This window comes from Mobula birostris, chromosome 7, assembly GCF_030028105.1.
Source record: "Mobula birostris isolate sMobBir1 chromosome 7, sMobBir1.hap1, whole genome shotgun sequence".
Taxonomy (NCBI): Eukaryota; Metazoa; Chordata; class Chondrichthyes; order Myliobatiformes; family Myliobatidae; genus Mobula; species Mobula birostris.
Window position 1 is genome coordinate 74,522,444 of NC_092376.1, and position 20,250 is coordinate 74,542,693.

General features: G+C 42.8%; 1 protein-coding gene across 9 annotated transcripts in view; it reads right to left on the reverse strand.

Moving 5' to 3' along the window:
• Window positions 1-20,250, reverse strand: part of ccdc82 (coiled-coil domain containing 82) — a 244,222-nt gene that overhangs the window by 222,973 nt on the left and 999 nt on the right. For all 9 annotated transcript variants that reach the window (XM_072263424.1, XM_072263428.1, XM_072263425.1 and 6 more), the window contains exons 2-3: window positions 8,846-9,507; window positions 5,850-6,018 (exon numbers count right to left, since the gene is read on the reverse strand). In XM_072263424.1, coding sequence (XP_072119525.1) covers window positions 5,850-6,018; window positions 8,846-9,502 — 826 coding nt within the window. In that variant the 5' untranslated portion in view covers window positions 9,503-9,507. The remainder of the gene's footprint in view (window positions 1-5,849; window positions 6,019-8,845; window positions 9,508-20,250) is intronic.

The window sequence follows — 20,250 nt, forward strand, 5'->3', positions numbered from 1 at the left end:
GTTGTTTTCGAATGGAAAAAGGATGCAACTGTGGTTGACAAGAGAAGTCAAAGCCAAAGTTAAAGCAAAGGAGAGGGCATACAAGGAAGCAAAAATTAGTGGGAAGACAGAGGATTGGGAGGATACTAAAACCTTTTTCAAGTATATAAAGAGTAAAAGACAGGTGAGAGTAGATACAGGACCGATAGAAAATGATGCTGGAGAAATTGTAATGGGAGATAAGGAGATGGCAGAGGAACTGAACGAGTATTTTGCATCAGTCTTCACTGAGGAAGACATCAGCAGTATACCGGACACTCAAGGGTGGCAGGGAAGAGAAGTGTGCGCAGTCACAATTACGACAGAGAAAGTACTCAGGAAGCTGAATAGTCTAAAGGTAGATAAATCACCCGGACCAGATGGAATGCACCCGCGTGTTCTGAAGGAAGTAGCTGTGGAGATTGCGGAGGCATTAGCAATGATCTTTCAAAAGTCGATAGATCCTGGCATGGTTCCGGAGGACTGGAAGATTGCAAATGTCACTCCACTATTTAAGAAGGGGGCAAGGAAGCAAAAAGGAAATTATAGACCTGTTAGCTTGACATCGGTGGTTGGGAAGCTGTTGGGAGTCGATTGTCAAGGATGAGGTTACAGAGTACCTGGAGGCATATGATAAGATAGGCAGAACTCAGCATGGATTCCTTAAAGGAAAATCCTGCCTGACAAATCTATTACAATTTTTTGAGGAAATTACCAGTAGGCTAGACAAAGGAGATGCAGTGGATGTTGTATATTTGGATTTTCAGAAGGCCTTTGACAAGGTGCTACACATGAGGCTACTTAACAAGATAAGAGCACATGGAATTACGGGAAAGTTACATACGTGGATAGAGTGTTGGCTGATTGGCAGGAAACAGAGAGTGGGAATAAAGGGATCCTATTCTGGTTGGCTGCCGGTTACCAGCAGTGTTCCACAGGGGTCCGTGTTGGGGCCGCTTCTTTTTACATTGTACATCAACGATTTGGATTATGGAATAGATGGCTTTGTGGCTAAGTTTGCTGACGATACGAAGATAGGTGGAGGGGCCGGTAGTGCTGAGGAAACGGAGAGTCTGCAGAGAGACTTGGATAGATTGGAAGAATGGGCAAAGAAGTGGCAAATGAAGTACAATGTTGGAAAGTGTATGGTTATGCACTTTGGCAGAAGTAATAAACGGGCAGCCTATTATTTAAATGGGGAAAGAATTCAAAGTTCTGAGATGCAATGGGACTTGGGAGTCCTTGTACAGGATACCCTTAAGGTTAACCTCCAGGTTGAGTCGGTAGTGAAGAAGGCGAATGCAATGTTGGCATTCATTTCTAGAGGAATAGAGTATAGCAGCAGGGATGCGATGTTGACGCTCTATAAGGTGCTGGTGAGACCTCACTTGGAGTACTATGGGCAGTCTTGGTCTCCTTATTTAAGAAAGGATGTGCTGGTGTTGGAGAGGGTACAAAGAAGATTCACTAGAATGATTCCGGGAATGAGAGGGTTAACATATGAGGAACGCATGTCCTCTCTTGGACTGTATTCCTTGGAGTTTAGAAGAATGAGGGGAGACCCTTATAGAAACATTTCGAATGTTGAAAGGCATGGACAGAGTGGATGTTGTTTCCCATGATGGGGGAGTCTAGTACGAGAATGCATGACTTAAGGATTGAAGGGTGCCCATTCAGAACAGAAATGCAAAGAAATTTTTTTAGCCAAAGGGTGGTGAATCTATGGAATTTGTTGCCACAGGCAGCAGTGGAGGCCAAGTCATTGGGTGTATTTAAGGCAGAGATTGATAGGTATCTGAGTAGCCAGGGCATCAAAGGTTATGGTGAGAAGGCGGGGGAGTGGGACTAAATGGGAGAATGGATCAGCTCATGATAAAATGGCGGAGCAGACTCGATGGGCCGAATGGCCAACTTCTGCTCCTTTGTCTTATGGTCTTATAATCTGGGTACAGTATAGAAGACCACGTATCTGGATTTGGAGACCAGAGTAAAGAAAAACTGGGGTAGCTCTAAAACTGAGGAGAATGTTACCTCTGCATCTGTAAATAATATAAGGTTTCCAGGATACAGGAAATGCAGGAAAAAGCACAGAAGAAGAGCTAGATGGAGAGGAGAGGTATGGGGTCCTTGCTTCATTTAGAATGAGCAGAGTATTTGGTGCATTAGTGTGGTGGTTACAAAGACTAAAGAACTAATTAAAAGTTACATTACATCCTTGCTCTTACATCCTAGTCTTCTTGAAATGAATGCTAACATTGCATTTGCCTTCCTTACCACCAGCTCAACCTGCAAGTTAACCATTATGGAATCCTGCACAAGGACTCATAAGTCCCTCTGCACCTCTGACTTTTTAATTTTCTTTCCATCTAGCAAATATTCAATGCCACTATACCTTCTACCAAGTGCATGATGAAACACTTCCTGGCACTATATTCCATCTGCCACTTCTTTGCCCACTCTTCCAGTCTGTCCAAGTCCTTCTGCTTCTTCACACTAGCTGCCCCTCAATCTATTATTGTATCATCCACAAAGCTGGCCATAAAGTCGTCAATTCCATTATCCAAGTTGAACAAAATGCTATATCAATCACTACTTAAAGAAAGAGAGGTATGCTGTTTCATTGCTGCCAGTTAAAGAACCTCAGTAGATCATCTGGGATACCTTTTTTCCAAAACTTTACTAATATACAAGCTAAACACAATGTAGCTAATGTGTCTTTAATTTAATTTCAGTTATCTGGAAAATCAGCAGCTTGGGCAACTGGTTGAGGATAACCATTGAGTGGAAAAGGGAATGTGGGGCGATTATGAGACTGAGAAAACAACAACTGTTACAGCAGAGACAGGACAGTGGGAAGGACTCCATCCTCTTATGGTAGAGGGCACCCCTGCTCCTGTGGACTTGTAACAAGAATTTCCAGTGACATTGAGCACACGCATGTCTTCACCTTTAGTCCAAACCATCGTATCACATTTAACTGTGCACCCCACCCTCCACCCTCAGTGAAAGCTACAAGCAACCTACAAATACACATAATGTCATACCCTTCATACAGGCTTCTCCAGAAGTGGACAACAGGAGATGTTCAGTTCATACACTCAGTGGCCACTTTATTTAATATCCGATGGTCACTGAGTGTAGGTTCATGACCTTCTCATGCTGTAGCCCGTCCACTTCAAGGTTCGACGTGTCGTCTGTTCAGAGATGTTCTTCTGCACACCATTGTTGTAACGCGTGGTTATTTGAGTTACCACAGCTTTCCTGTCAGCTTCAACCAATCTAGCCATTCTCCTCTGAACTTTCTCATTAACAAGGTGTTTTTGCCCACGGAACTGCCACTCATTGGATGTTCTTCTTTTTGTTTTTCACACCATGCTCTTAAATTCTAGAGACACTTGGGTGTGAAAACCCCAGAAGATCAGCAGTTTCTGAGATATCCAAACCACTCCAGCTAGCAGGAATCATAATTCCTTGGTCAAAGTCACTTAGATCACATCTCTTCCCATTCTGATGTTTGGTCTTAACAACAACTGAACCTCTTGACCTTGTCTACATGCTTTTATGTATTGAGTTGCTATCACATGATTGGTTAATTAGATATTTGCATTAACAAGCTGGTGTACAAGTGTGCCGAATAGAGTGGCCACCAAGTGTACATGCACACATCAAACTGACTCTGCCTGTTCAGTGGGCAGTTATCACAAGACACCTTGAATGTCTACCAGTTGAACGTCCACCAGTGCTCCATTCTCGCCAGGCTGTTTGCATGTAACCATTAGGTCAACAGCAGATGCAATCTCAATTGCTCTCCACACAGCTTTAGATCATCTAGACCACACAAACACCTATGTCAGGATGCTGTTCATTGACTATAGCTCAGCATTTAATACCATTATTTCCACAATCCTGATTGAGAAGCTGCAGAATGTGGGCCTCTGTACCTCCCTCTGCAATTGAATCCTTGACTTCCTAACTGGAAGACCACAGTCTGTGCGGATTGGTGATAACATATCCTCCTGGTTGACGATCAACACTGACACACCTCAGGGGTGTGTGCTTAGCCCACTGCTCTACTCTCTATATACACACCACTGTGTGGCTAGGCATAGCTCAAATACCATCTATAAATTTGTTGACTATACAACCATTGTTGGCAGAATCTCAGGTGGTGATGAGAGAGTGTACAGGAGTGAGATATGCCAACTAGTGGAATGGTGCTACAGCAAAACCTGGCACTCAATGTCAGTAAGACGAAAGAGCTGATTGTGGACTTCAGGAAGGGTAAGACGAAGGAGCACATACCAATCTTCATAGAGGGATCAGAAGTGGAGAGAGTAGGCAGCTTTAAGTTCCTTGGTGTCAAGATCTCTGAGGACCTAACCTGGTCCCAACATATCGATATAGTCATAAAGAAGGCAAGACAGCGGCTATACTTTATTAGGAGTTTGAAGGGATTTGGCATGTCAACAAATATACTCAAACACTTCTGTAGTTCTACTGTGGAGAGCATTCTGACAGGCTGCATCACTGTCTGGTATGGAGAGGCAACTGCACAGGACTGAAAGAAGCTGAGGAAGGTTGTAAATCTAGTCAGCTCCATCTTGGGCACTAGCTTACAAAGAACCCAGGCCATCTTCAGGGAAAGGTGTCTGAGAAAGGCAGCATCCATTATTAAGGACCTCCAGCACCCAGGGCATGCCCGTTCCTCACTGTTACCATCGGGTAGGAGTGAAGGCACACACTCAGCGATTCAGGATCAGTTTCTACCCCTCTGTCATCCAATTCCTAAATGGACTTTGAAGCTTTGGACACTACCTCACTTTTTTTTTAAGTATACAGTATTTCTGTTTTTGCACATTTTTAAAAATCTATTCAATATATGTAATTGATTTACTTGTTTATTTATTATTAAGTTTTATTTTATTTAATTATTATTCTCTCTCTCTGCTAGATTATGTATTACCCTGAAATGCTGCTGCTAAGATAACAAATATCACGTCACATGCCAGTGATAATAAACCCGATTCTGACTGACTTTCAATTCTTCACTGAGGCTACCTCTCAGGGTTCAGGATGCCTTCCTTCCACTCCTATTTCCTGGCTAATGAGAGAGCTGCAAACTCTTTCTCAAATAAGACGGGAGTGTCTGGTGTTGTGGACAAGCAGATAGCATATGTTTATTGTCAGACTCATCAAGCAATGCTTCGTATGTTTTTCTTTAAATTTTAATTGTTAGCAAAGCTAATTGCATCTTGCCATATTTAAAAGTTCCCAAATAACAGTGGCATGCTGAATGCTGAACTACTGCCAAGCACAGAGAATTTGAGCTGTATAAGTAGAGGAGCAATTAAATCCATACAAAAGTGACCATGGTATAAAATAAGAATCAATATCAAGTTCAGTATTATTCCAGACAAACACAGATACTTCTGAGCTTATGAATGTTTGTTTTATGCACAATATACGAACAAATGTTTGGGAAATTGGCAGTTGATCTTGCCAGCTGCTGTCGGACTGCAGGCAGTTTATGTCTTGGGGGAACTCAATTTGCAGCTGTATTGTAAAATGTTTGGGTTACAAACAACTTAAATTCTGGTTTAAGATGGCACTGGTGATGCCCAGCAACAACTAACTGGAAAAATGCAACACAAAAGAAAATTAAAAATCAGTAAGGTTTTTATTGATAAAAATCAGCAAGTAGGGAATTGTTCATTTAAGAAACATTTGAATTTATGTTTGCACTTATCATATTAATATAGTAATTGCCTCTTGCTTTCTAATTATACTAGAATAGGAAGGGCAATTTCAATGTAAAAGCCAATATTACTTACAGTTGGGCAGATATTTTTCCAGGACAAATTCATTATGGTTTGATGTTGTCGTTTGCAGATCTTTTTCATCAGATACAATGAAGTCTTTTAAACTGTCATTTTCCCACTCTGTTTCTGAGCTATTTTCCACTTGGGAGAGAGATGATGTGTCAGACTCTTCATCTGATATCTGATAAGCAGATGCAGGTTAATGTCACATCTTGAAAATCATAAAACTGACAAGATAATGTAACTTATGCATTCCTATACAAGGCTGCTTCATTATCCTACCTAACCAATTTAGTTAGTACACAATAGGACTAAGTTTAAAAAAAAACATGGAAAATTCACAATGGATATGCTATATATTGGATTAGTTTGGGGAAAACTATCGAAGTATTTTGGATTCAGTATGGTGAAATAAAGGAAATCATCACCCTTGATCTTACTCCCTGTATTGCGAAGCTCCTTTTCATGTGTCAATAACTTGCATGATGGAATTGTTGATTTTGTGGCCAAGCTTGCAAGCATGAGGGGTGATTGATAAATTCGTGGCCTAAGGTAGAGGAGTCAATTTTTAAAAACCTAGCACATTTATTTTTCAACATAGTCCCCTCCTGCTGTTTGCATGTGGCCAAGTGGTCTAGTGATCTGAAGGTTGCTAGTTCGAGTCTGAGCTGAGGCAGCGTGTTGTGTCCTTGAGCAAGGCACTTAACCACACACTGCTCTGCGACGACACTGCTGCCAAGCTGTATCGGCCCTAGTGCCCTTCCCTTGGACAACATCGGTGGCGTGGAGAGGGGAGACTTGCAGCATGGGCAACTGCCGGTCTTCCATACAACCTTGCCTAGGGCTGCGCCCTGGAAATCTTCCAAGGCTCAAGTCCATGGCCTCACGAGACTAATGGGTGCCTATAAGTCCCCTCCTACATTTGCACACTTAGTCCAGCGGTCGTGGAGCATACGGATCTTGGACCTCCAGAAAGTGTCCACAGCATGGGTGATAGAAAGTTTGTGGCCTAAGGTAGAAGGAGATGAGTTATACAGCTCTCGTTACATGCATATGCAGTTCAACTCTGAGTGATTATGCAGAAAGTTTGAAATTAATAACTCATCAGGGGTGATTGATAAGTTCATAGCCTAAGGTAGAAGGAGATGAGTTATTAACTTCAAACTTTCTGTATAATCACTCAAAGAGTTGAACTGCATGTGCATGTAGTGAGAGCTGTATACCTCATCTCCTTCTACCGTAGGCCACAAACTTATCAATCACCCCTGCTGTGAACACTTTCTGAAGGTCCAAGATACGTATGCTCCACAACCGCTGCACTAAATGTAAATGTAGGAGGGGACTATGTTGAAAAATAAATATGCTAGGTTTTCTAAAATTGACTCCTTCTACCTTAGGCCATGAATTTATCAATCCCCCCTCGTACTATAAAGGTAGGCGGAGGGGTAGGTAGGGTTCAGAAAACAGAGAATCTGCAGAGGGAGAAAGGACAAAGAAGTGACAAATGGAATATAGTGTAGGGAAGTATATAGTCATGCACTTTGGCAGAAGGAATAAAGGAGAAGACTATTTTCTAAGCAGGGAGAAAATTTAAAAATCAGAGGTGCAAAGGGACTTGGGAGTCATCATGGAGGATTCCCTAAACGTCAACTTCCAGGCTGAGTTGGTGGTAAGGGAAGCAAATACAATGTTAGTAATCATTTCAAGGGGGCTAGTGCATAAGATCAAGGATGTAATGCTGAGGCTTTATAAGGTATTGGCCACCGGCAGTTTTAGGCCCCTTATCTAAGAAAAGATGTGTTGGCATTGGACTGAGTCCAGAGGAGGCTTACGAGAATGAAAGAATTAACTTATGAGGACCATTTGATAGCTCTGGGCCATTTAGAAGACTGAGGGGGGATATCACTGAAACCTATCAAATATTGAAAGGCCTAGATAGAGTGGATGTGGAGAAGATATTTTCTATAGTAGGTGAGTCTAGGACCAGAGGGCACAACCTCAGTATAGAGGGACGTCCACTTAGAACAGAGATTAGGAAGAATTTGTTTAGCCAGAGGATGGTGAATCTATGGAATTCATTGCCACAAATGCTGTGGGGGTCAAGTCGTTGAGTATATATAAGGCAGAGGTTGATAGATTCTTGATTAGTCAGGATGTCAAAAGTTTTGGGGAGAAGGCAGGGCAGGAGAATGGGATTGAGAGATATAATACAAGAGCCACAGTAGAATGGTAGAGCAGGCTGGATGGGCTGAATAGCCTAACCGTGCTCCTATGTCTTATGGTCTTATAGTTATATGACCTTGTTTCTGCTTTAACAGCACCCAACAGACTTTACACAACACCTTCAATATGATACACATTCCAAAGACCCACTCTGGATTTGAATTTGACAAGTCAAGACTGAGCCAAAGGAGGAGACGTTATGAGGAACTTTACTGAAGAAATGTGTTTTTAGAAAACAAAACATACAGAGATTAAAGAAGGGAATTCTAAAAAGTAGAATCAAAATGTTGAAGGTTTCATTCCTACTGTCGAAGGAAAGGTCGGACCAAAAGAAGATGGACCAGAGAACCAAATCAAGCTACATTAGGTTGTATAGATAGAATGGAGAGGATGGAATGGAAGGATCAGCAATAAGAAAGTGTACTTTACACTTGGGCACAAGAAGTCACAACAGAGCCGCAGAGTTTACACTTGAGTGCAAGATACTTCATAATGAGATATGTACAGCAGAATGTGATAGACAGCAACACTAAATAGTCCATAGTAGTTATACCTAAAGGTGAGAGGAATGAGGAATGGCTGAGATGATAAATTATGGAGATGAAAGTGTTTGGTTTTATGTAAAGAGGATTTTATGTCTGAAGAAAGCCTGAGACTGAACAGAAATTCAGTGACGTGGACAATCTGACTTGTCCTAAAATTGGTGGAAGAATGAAATATTTGACAATGAGCAAGAGTAAAAAATTGTTAGTGATTAATTAACCAATTCTTTGAATGAAACTAACCTCAGTTAACTCTAACGTACTACTAGTTGTGCTTTGAGACCTTTTCTTCTGTGATAAACGTGTCAGCTCCAACTGCCGTTTCCTTTTTCGAGAAATTGCAAGTTCTTTCTCTAACTGAGTATCTTCATCAATCTTTACACCGAAACTAGCGTCCAATGGCTGTTCCTCACTATTGCTTTCTTCATCTTGTACAAAAATACAGCGTGACTTGGCTTTTACCTTCCTCACTGGCTTGTTATAAATCTCACTATCTGAACTGCTCTCACTCTCCATTAATGGATTACTTAAACATAAACGCTTCTTCCGAATAACACATTCGTCATCTGAGCTTTCTGTTGTTTTATTGGCTGGGTTTTGATCATTGTAATCTTCTGTGGTGCCACTCTTTAATTCTTTATCTTTACTTTTTTCACATGAAGACTCCTTTTCTTCATCTGAACTATCTATTGTATTGTTTGCTGGGTTCTGCTCATCTTCAGAGGCACTACTCCATGATTCTTCATCCTCACTCTCTTCATAGGAAGACTCGCTTTCCTCATCTGTGTCACACATTTGAGAAAGTGAAGCCATCCTTGTGCGCCTTCGATCAATACGTGATTTAGGCAAACATTGACGTGTGCTTTTTCTTGTTCTGTATTTACTGATTGCAGAGGCCATTGCATCTGATTAAACATAATGAGATAGCATGAAATAATAAATCAATTAGCAGCAATACTATAATCTTTTTACTTACTATTATGAATTTGGCTTTTGGTTCTGGGGGAAATAAAAGAAAGCACACTGCATTTATGTTATACATTTACTCAAACAAAAAGCTTCCAAATCAGAATTGTATGTTGTATGGATGAAACAAGGATGGGGAAATTCATCAGAAGATAGCCAATGAGAAAATCGTGACGATTTCCACAAACAGAAATATGCAAATATTAGCATTCGCTTTGACAGGGCTAGAATATTAGATTATATTAGATTAGTTTAGATTCAACTTTATTGTCATTGTGCCCAGTACAGATATAAAGCCAATGAAATGCAATTAGCATCTGACCAAAAGACTGCAAATAAAAAGTAAGCACTACAGCACACAAATATAAAAGTACTGAGACAGTACAATACGGATGCAATACTGCTTCGCGCTGTGATGTGAGGTTCAGCAGGGTCACAGCCTCAGGGAAGAAGCTCTTCCTGTGCCAGCTGGTGCGGGAGCGGAGGCTCCTGTAGCGCCTACCAGATGGGAGGAGAGTAAAAAGTCTATGGTTAGGGTAAGATGCATCCTTGATAATGCTTTTGGCCCTGCCCAGGCAGCGTGTATGGTAGATGTTCTCAATGGTGGGCAATTGGGTGCTGATAATTCACTGGGCAGTTTTCACCACACGCTGGAGTGCTTTGCGGTCTAATATGGGACAATTGTCATACCACACTGAGATGCAGTTAGTGAGTATGCTCTCAATGGTACAGTGGTAAATGTTCGTCAGTATCCTGGGACAGAGGTGAGCTTTCTTGATGCTCCGCAGGAAATAAAGGTGTTGTTGCACCTTTTTGACCAGGATGGGGGAGTTCAAGGACCAGGCGAGATCCTCGGAAATGTGGACACCGAGGAATTTGAAGCTTGATACACGCTCCACTACAGCTCTGTTGACGTAGATGGGGACATGAGTATAGGTCCTAGCATGCCTGAAGTCCACAATAATCTTCTTGGTCTTCTGAATGTTAAGGGCCAGGTCGCTGTCGGCACACCACGCGGCCAGGTGCTGGACCTCGTTCCTGTAAGCCGTCGCATCATCCCCTCTGATCTGGCCAACCACCGTGGTGTCGTCTGCGAACTTGATTATGGAGTTAGAATTGTGTACAGGAATGCAGTCATAGGTGAAAAAGGAGTACAGAAGAGGGCTCAGCACACAGCCATGAAGCACGCCGGTGTTCAGGGTGAGAGTGGAGGAGGAGAGGTTGTCTAATTTAACAGACTAGGGTCTGTTAATCAGAAAGTCCAAGGTCCAACTGCAGAGGGATGAGCTGACACCAAGCTGGCGAAGTTTGGCGATCAGCTTGGAGAGGATCATAGTCATAGTCATACTTTATTGATCCCGGAGGAAATTGTTTAAGTATTCAATCACAGTATTGAATGCCGAACTAAAGTCAATGAACAGCATACTGACGTAAGAGTTGGGGCTGTCCAGGTGGGTCAGGGCAGAATGAAGTGCTGTGGAGATGGCGTCCTCTGTAGACCTGTTGGTGAGAATTGATGGGGGTCCAGGGCATATAGTTCCCTCTAAGCTGTGCGCGTGTGCGCGCGCACACACATTTTTCAACCAGCGCACAAAAGAAATTAATGTATGCACAAAAGGTCAATTACCTAAAATAATGTAATAGTTAATAATTATACTTATTGAAAATAATCTTTTAGCTAACTGTTTCTGTTAACTAGTTAGTCGATCTTTCAAATACCACAATGCATGTTACTAATTTACATCACCTCACCTATCATGTTCCAGTTTGTACAGCTGCATCATGGTGGCAGCCATCTGTGGCGGACAGTGTTCATATCGTAAAGTTTACAAAGATCTGTTTCAAATCCTGTAGATCGCTTACTAAGTGTTTATTGGAAAAATATTGATTCACTATGTTGAATTCAAAAGAAGCGAAGGGCGTGAAGCGCAAAAGAACTGCAAATTTGTTTAAAGTTGAATGGCTTAACAAAATAGTAGAAACTGTTACACCGAAAGCTCATGAGATCATGAACGTTCAGCTACGAGAAATATTTATGTATGATTTGGAAACTGGAGTTATCTGTTTGTATTGTCGTGATGTGAAAGTTGCTGGAGAATTTGCTAGTGGAAAGAAATGGGATGATATTTGGAAACTTGACTTTTTGAAGCGTCATTTGGCAAGTAAATCGCAGTTGGACGGTGTACAAAAGCTCAGGCAACAGAACCTGTCATTACCTGTTACAGGATTGCTACGCATGTTACGGTTCAGTGCAGATGAGCAACAGCAAAAATGATCAAACCCAGAGCAGATCAAAGTTGAGGTACAAGAATGGTCAACTTTTGATTTCTCCACAATTGCAGATTGTGACCACATTTGGCAATGAACAAGTTAATGCCTTCTGTCTAAAATATCATGATATTCTAGCTGAAAATATTGTAATAGACAGTTTAATAATTTCAAATTTTCCGTGCAAGAAAAAATTAAATCCAAACCGATTTCAAACTTTGCTCAAATGGTGGCATTTGTACTTCAAAATGAACAGTTTTGCAACCTTGCACAGTTGATGGACATTGGGGGAACCTTTCCTCCGTCCAGTGCGGACTGTGAGCGATGTTTTAGCCTAATGAATCAACTCAAAAACAAGCTGAGAAACCATTTAGGTGAATGTCATTTGGATATGTTAATGAGAATCAAAAACTATCAATGGGATAGAAGTTCTATTAGTCGAGATAGAGTTTACAAAGAATGGGTAAATGCCAAAGACAGGAGAGAGAAAAAATAACCGAGTGACTTAAATATGATAAAAATTAACTATCTCCAACCTGATGGCATGAACATTGATTTCTCTAACTTTCGTTAATGCCCCTCCTCCCCTTTCTACCCCATCCTTTATTTATTTATTTATTTATTGTTGTGATATTTTTCTTTCCCCTTTTTTCCTCCCTCTGTCCCTCTCACTATAACTCCTTGCCCATCCTCTGGGCTTTCCCCCTCCCCCTTCCTTTCTCCCTAGGCCTTCCATCCCATGATTCTCTCCCTTCTCCAGCCTCATATCCCTTTTGCCAATCAACTTTCCAGTTCTTGGCTCCATCCCTCCCCCTTCCAGTCTTCTCCTATCATTTTGGATCTCCCCCTCTCCCTCTCACTTTCAAATCTCTTACTAGCTCTTCTTTCAGTTAGTCCTGACGAAGGGTCTTGGCCCGAAACATCGACTGTACCTCTTCCTATAGATGCTGCCTGGCCTGCTGTGTTCACCAGCATTTTTTTGGGTGTGTGATTTAAATATGTATGTTATTTTGTTGCTATTCTGTGCAGATTTATGTCAAATATTTTGTAAACCTACATAAACTGTCCCATGTGTGCATTCAGTGCACAGATACTTCTGTCACAGGAAAATAATTTGCACAACCTAAGATTTTTGCACACACTGACTACTAAAAATTAGAGGGACATTGGTCCAGGGTAGTGGGCAGACAGGACTTCAGATGTGATAGAACCAGTCTTTCAAAGCACTTTGCAATGATGGAGGTGAGTGCAACTGGACGGAAGTCATTCAGGCCTGTGGCACTGGAATGCTTCGGCACTGGCACGATGGTCGCGATCTTGAAGCTTGTGGGGACAACTGCCTGGGCCAGGGACAGATTAAAAATGTCCGTGAAGACCCCGGCCAACTGCCTTGCACAGACTCTGAGCACTTGGCCAGGTATTCCATCTGGACCAGCTGCCTTCCGTACATTCACCCTGCTCAGGGTGGCACAAACATCGGAGGTGGAAAGTGAGAGAGGCGGTTCACCAGGTGGGAGATCCGCTTTGAGGGTGACCTCCTTGTTCCCTCGGTCAAAGCAAGTGTAGAAGTAATTGAGCTCATCGGGGAGGGAAGCAGAGCTGGAAGGGGGCACTGTACTAGGTGGTTTGAAGTCTGTAATGACCTGTATGTCATGCCACATGCACCGGGGGTCCGAGGAGTTGAAATACTCCTCGATTCTCCGTTTGTATATGTGTCTAGCCTGAGAGATTCCCCTCCTCAGGTTGGCCCTGGGTGAGCTGTAAGCTTTCCGGTCTCCAGACCTGAAGGCTGAAGGCTTTGAGCAGGAGGAGAACCTCTCTGTTCATCCATGGTTTCTGACTGGGGAAAACTTCTACTTGTTTTTGTGATGTCACTCTATCTACACACTTGTTGATGTGTTCAAGGACAGAGCTGGTATATAAATGAATGTTAATCTGAGAGTCTGTGGTGGCATGGGCAGGAAACGTACTCCAGTCTGTGTGCTGGAATTGGTGCTGAAGAGCAGGGTCAGCCCCCTCCAGCCAGACCTTAGTAGTCTTCATTGTGGGTTTCACACGTTTAATAACCGGGCGATATTTGGGAAGCAGAAACAATGCAAGATGGTCGACTGTTCCAGGTGGGGAAGGGTAGTGGCTTTGTAAGCATCAGCCACATTTGTGTAGACATGATCTAAGGTTTTATTTCCCCTTGTGGTGCATGATACATTTTGGTAAAATCTTGGAGGCACGGTACATAGGTTACAATGATTAAAGTCCCCAGTGACAATAAAGGCTCGGTCTGGATGCAATGTCTGCAGCTTGCTCATAGCGGCACTGAGGTCTTTCATGGCTACTTTAGCATCAGCCTCCGGTGGTACATAAACTGCGACAGCAATGATACATGTAAACTCTCTGTGGTTGATAAAAAGGTCTGCTCTTAATAATCAGGTATTCCAGATCAGCAGAGCAATAAGTGTTAGCAATGGTAGAGTTAGGGCATCATGATCAATTCACGTAGATGCACTACTTTTACCTGTCGCTGTTGCAGCTCTGTTAGCCCTGAAGACCGCGCGCCCTTCCAGTTCCATTACGTTGTTTGGGACATCACTGTTTCGCCACGTCTCCGTAAAAAACATGACATTGCAATCCATAAGCCTCCTTATATATTATGAAAGCAAGGATGTAATACTGAGGCTTTATGAGGCACTGGTCACACTGCGGGAGTACTGTGAGCAATTCTGGTCCCCTAATCTAGAAAAAGATGCGCTGGCACTGGAGAAGGTCCAGAGGAGACGCACAAGAATGATCCCAGCAATGAAAGGGTTGATGTATAAGGTGCGGTTGATATGATTCTGGGCTTGTACTCGCGAGAGTTTAGAAAATGAAGGGGGATTTCATTGAAAGCTCCGGAATATTGAAAATCCTAGACAGAGTGGATATGAAAGGATGTTTCCTATAGAGGGTGATTCTAAAACCAGAGGGCACAGCCTCAGTATAGAGTGATTCCCTTTAAAGAAAAAAGATGAGGAGGAAGCTCTTTAATGAGAGGATGGTGAATTTGCGGAATTCATTGTCACAGGTGGCTGTGGAGGCCAAGTCATTAGGTATATTTGCAACAGAGGATGATAAATTTTTGATTAGCTGGGGTGTCAAAGGTTACGGGGAGAAGGCAGGAGAATGGGATTGTGAGGGATAAGTCAGCCATGATGGAATGAATTGTGGAGCAGAGAAGATAGGCCAAATGGCCTAATTCTGCTCCTATGTCTTATGATCATAATCTACACCATTTCCTTTTATTTTACTTCTGTAGTTACCTCCTTTAAACATTTTGTATGCTTCCTTCATACAAAAGGACAGAGTTGACCTTACTAGGTTGATTTTCCTGCTCTTTCTCACTCAGGAATTAGATGGGAAGAAGGCATCTATAGAGTTTCTCTAATCCAGGAACACAGACACCCAAATCTTCTGTATTGGCCCAATCACATAACCTATGGAGAAACCAGATACAGGGCTACCCTGTCAAGGTTTACAGCAGCAATGACATGCCTTCCGTTAAAATCAGAAAATCCCAATTGCCTCAAAAAAAACTCTAGAACACAATGCATAAAAGAGGTCACATTCTAACAGTAAGCTACCCTCTGGTTTTTTATACATGCAAAAATCCCAGTGTACTTCACAACATCTTAACCAGCCAAAAGTAGACACTTAGCTAAGAAGGGAAATTAAGGGCTTTTTAAAATAGTTTGGCTTGGGTGTGAGGGAGGGTCAAAGATAGAGAGGTGCCAAGGCACAATGTTTGGCAGTTGCAGTTTGGAAGTAAGAGACAAAAAATGAGAGGGACAAGACCATGGGGTATAAGATATTGAACTAAAATATCAAAGAGTTGAAAGTGACAGAGTTGTTTGAGACGAAGATAACCGGCGTTTAGTTGAGTTCAATTATACGAAGATTTTCTTTGTACAATTGGACTTTCAGGAGGTTAGGAGGGGAAATGATTTGCATTTATATGATACATCTCCCTCGGGTTGTCCAGCATGCTCAAAAAGTGAAAATCTTTGAAATGGAAGTTACTATCACAATGAAGATAATGTGGCAGCCTGCTGCACACAGCACCAAATACCATTAAGATAAATAATCAGTTTGGTTGTTCTGGCGATGTTGGTTGGGGAATAAATGAGGACGAGTTCACTGCTAGAATACCACTGGTCTTCCAGAAATACTGCCAGCACGTACACTTGAATGAATTCTTATCTGGAGGATACGACCACCCATAACACAGCATTCCATCAGGGCTGCATTGTACAGTCGACCTGGATTTTGTATTAAAAGTTTGATGCAGATTCGCATCTCAGAGGCAAAAATGCTATTATTCATCCAAGCGTGTATCTGAAGGCTAGGAACAGACCATCCTCAGTTCCGTCTGCTGGTGCTATAAATAACTGCATATGCTCATCCCTCCTGGAAATTCTTTCGAAGCGTAATAGACAATGTCGTGTGTCCAGGGAAAATGGGTGGAGGAAATAATTCCAGCTGCTTCGGCTCAAGAAACATTTTGAAGAGGAGTCAATGCAAGGTATCAGGGAGGCTTGGAGTGTATATTCTTGTAAATGGCAACTCAATTGGCAGGGACCTCAAGAGATTAAATGTGCAACCACCCGAATGAGAAGAGGCAGAAAGTGCAGGAGCATTCAGAATACTGCTGTTCCCAAACTCATGGTCAGCATGAGAGACTCCTGGAGCTGGTGACAGTTGGAGAGAGACTGCATGGGGAGAACAGCAAAGCACTGAAATGCAGTTGTTGTAAGTGATGACGTGGTTAGGGGCATTTTGTAGGTGCCAGATCACAGGAGATCACAGACTAGATACTGAATAGTTAGTGGTATGAGAGTGGGTAATCTGTAATTTTCAAATCACAACCCCTAGGTTCTTCAACACAAGGAAACATGCTCCTCAAATTAATTTTGTTACGACCCCTCAGAATTTTACGTTTCTCCTAAGTCCATTCTCACACTCCTAAACTCCAGTTTCCAAGTCTCACCAGTCCACACTTTCTTCATAAGACAAACCAACCATTCCAGAACAAAATCACAAACAGCTGGAAGAACTCAGTGGGGCAGGTGGTGTAAGTAGAGGCAAATGCAGTTTGTTGTACCCTTTCTACTTTTGTATTCAATTCCCCTAGTGATAAATAATAACAATCTGTTAACTTTTCTAAATGATTGCAGTGTGTGCTTAGTACCTTTGATAAACTGTATGCCAGGATTACAATCTATGTCAGAAATTTGCAAGCTCTCACTATATATTTAAAATGTTTTCTTTAATTTTGCTTGCCAAGATGGACAATTTCACATTTTCCAACATTATAATTCAGAATAACAGAAGTGTACGCAATACACATCATAGTTGCTGGTAAACGCAGCAGACCAGGCAGCATCTATTGGAAGAGTTTCAGTCGACGTTTCAGGCTGAGACCCTTCGTCAGGACTAACTGAAGGAAGAGTTAGTAAGAGATTTGAAAGTGCGAGGGGGAAGGGGAGATCCAAAATGATAGGAAAAGACAGGAGGGGGGGAGGATGGAGCCAAGAGTTGGACAGGTGATTGGCAAAGGGAATATGAGAGGATCATGGGACAGGAGGTCCGGGGAGAAAAGTGGCGGGGGGGGGGAGAAACAGAGGATGGGCAAGGGGTATAGTCAGAGGGACAGAGGGAGAAAAAGGAGAGTGACAGAAAGAATGTGTGTATATAAATAAATAACGGATGGGGTACTAGGGGGAGGTGGGGCATTAGCGGAAGTTAGAGAAGTCGATGTTCATGCCATCAGGTTGGAGGCTACCCAGACGGAATATAAGATGTTGTTCCTCCAACCTGAGTGTGGCTTCATCTTTACAGTAGAGGAGGCCGTGGATGGACATGTCAGAATGGGTATGGGACGTGGAATTAAAATGTGTGGCCACTGGGAGATCCTGCTTTCTCTGGCGGACAGAGCGTAGGTGTTCAGCAAAGCGGTCTCCCAGTCTGTGTCGGGTCTCGTCAATATATAGAAGGCAACATCGGGAGCACTGGACGCAGTATATCACCCCAGCCAACTCACAGGTGAAGTGTCGCCTCACCTGGAAGGACTGTTTGGGGCCCTGAATGGTGGTGAAGGAGGAAGTGTAGGGGCATGTGTAGCACTTGTTCCACTTACAAGGATAAGTGCCAGGAGGGAGATCAGTGGGGAGGGATGGGGGGGACGAATGGACAAAGGAATCGCATAGGGAGCGATCCCTGCGGAAAGCAGGGGGGGGAAGAGGGAAAGATGTGCTTAGTGGGATCCCGTTGGAGGTGGCGGAAGTTGCGGAGAATAATATGTTGGACCCGGAGTCCTTCCAGGTGAGGCGACACTTCACCTGTGAGTCGGCTGGGGTGATATACTGCTCCCGAAGTGGCCTTCTATATATATATTCTATATATTGGCGAGACCCGACGCAGACTGGGAGACAGCTTTGCTGAACACCTATGCTCTGTCCACCAGAGAAAGCAGCATCTCCCAGTGGCCACATATTTTAATTCCACGTCCCATTCCCATTCTGACATGTCCATCCACGGCCTCCTCTACTGTAAAGAGGAAGCCACACTCAGGTTGGAGGAACAACACCTTATATTCCGTCTGGGTAGCCTCCAACCTGATGGCATGAACATCGACTTTTCTAACTGCCGCTAGTGCCCCACCTCCCCCTAGTACCCCATCCGTTAATTATTTTTATACATATATTCTTTCTTTCACTCTCCTTTTTCTCCCTCTGTCCCTCTGACTATACCCCTTGCCCATGCTCTGTTCCCCCCCCCCCCGTCTTTCTCCCCGGACCTCCTGTCCCATGATCCTCTCATATCCCCTTTGCCAATCACCTGTCCAGCTCTTGGCTCCATCCCTCCCCCTCCTGTCTTCTCCAATCATTTTGGATCTCCCTCCCCCTCTCACTTTCAAATCTCTTACTAACTCTTCCTTCAGTTAGTCCTGACGAAGGGTCTCGGCCTGAAATGTCGACTGAAACTCTTCCTAGAGATGCTGCCTGGCCTTCTGCGTTTACCAGCAACTTTGATGTGTGTTGCTTGAATTTCCAGCATCTGCAGAATTCCTGTTGTTACGTTTTTTTTAACAGAAGTGTACCATGTTTTGATAGAGTAGGCAAAATAAAAGCTGTTCCCATGAACCTATGTTATAAGGACTTGGAGAGTGTCAAGTTTTTGGTAAGAGAACTTGATGAGGAATATGGAGCAAGTGGTAATGACCTGGAACTCTGTGCCTTTGAAGTGATAGAAGTGGTGGTGATCAATGATTTCAATAAAAAATTGAAACAGCACTGTTGGGCAATGAGAATACAGTTTGTTCTACAGAGTTCAACTTAATAGACTGAGTCTGTAATAGGTTTGATGATGTAGTTATGATATTGAATATTGTGCAGCCAGATGGAATGCCACAACACACAATTTATCAACATTGCCATACATCTGTGCTAATGCAGATGCAGAGAATGTAGAATTCATTTTATTGATAGTAGAGGATGATTTATCAGTTAAAGCAACGAGCAAGTGAAACTGATGCAGAGTATCTATTATTTCCAATATTAAAGCAACTATGTATGCTTTTGACTCACTGGATTCATGGTCGGACACATTCGTGGCTGATCACTGACATTACAAATCAACACTGCATTACACAAAATTCACACAATAGTTATACCCAAAGAAGTATGATGTAGAATAATTGAACAACTTCACTCTAAGCATATGGTTACTCTCAGTATGAATGCTGCAACTTGTATATTTGTCCAGTGCGCCTGCATAGAACAAGGATTTGTACAACCAGTCAGAAATTGAGAAGTCTGATTGGACTTGTAGAGATCTCAGCCACCTGAGAAGGGCACAAAAAGCCAATCTAGTGTCCACATGGATCACTGTGAGAATGAGCTGCATTACTTCCAGGTGCAGGAGGAGGGCTTCCACTCAAACTGATTGAGGCAAGCCTATGGGGACCACTAAAGAAATCAGATTCATTTCCACAGCATGTGGTGCGCCCGGAGTCCTAACACTTTTTGAGGAGTTGTTTCAGAACACGTTTGAAGATCTCCCGAGGTAGGGAAGTCTGAGACTGGAGCAATGTTGCCTGGCCTGCTGAGTTCCTCCAGCACTGTGTGTGTGTTGTTGCTTGGGTTAACGATGGGAAGGGAAACATTTGGAGGAGTTTGGGACTGGAGACAGCCTTTTTTTGCACAGAGTGTGGTAGGTTTGTGGAATGCTCTACCAGAGGTGGTGGATTCGTGTACAAATGCAGAATTTAGAAGACATTTGAACAACTACACAGATTGGGTGTTGGGGGGGGTGGCTGGGAAGGTGGAGTGGTTTGGAGGGATCTGAGACAAATGCTCTTGATCTCAAAGATTGTAAATATTGTA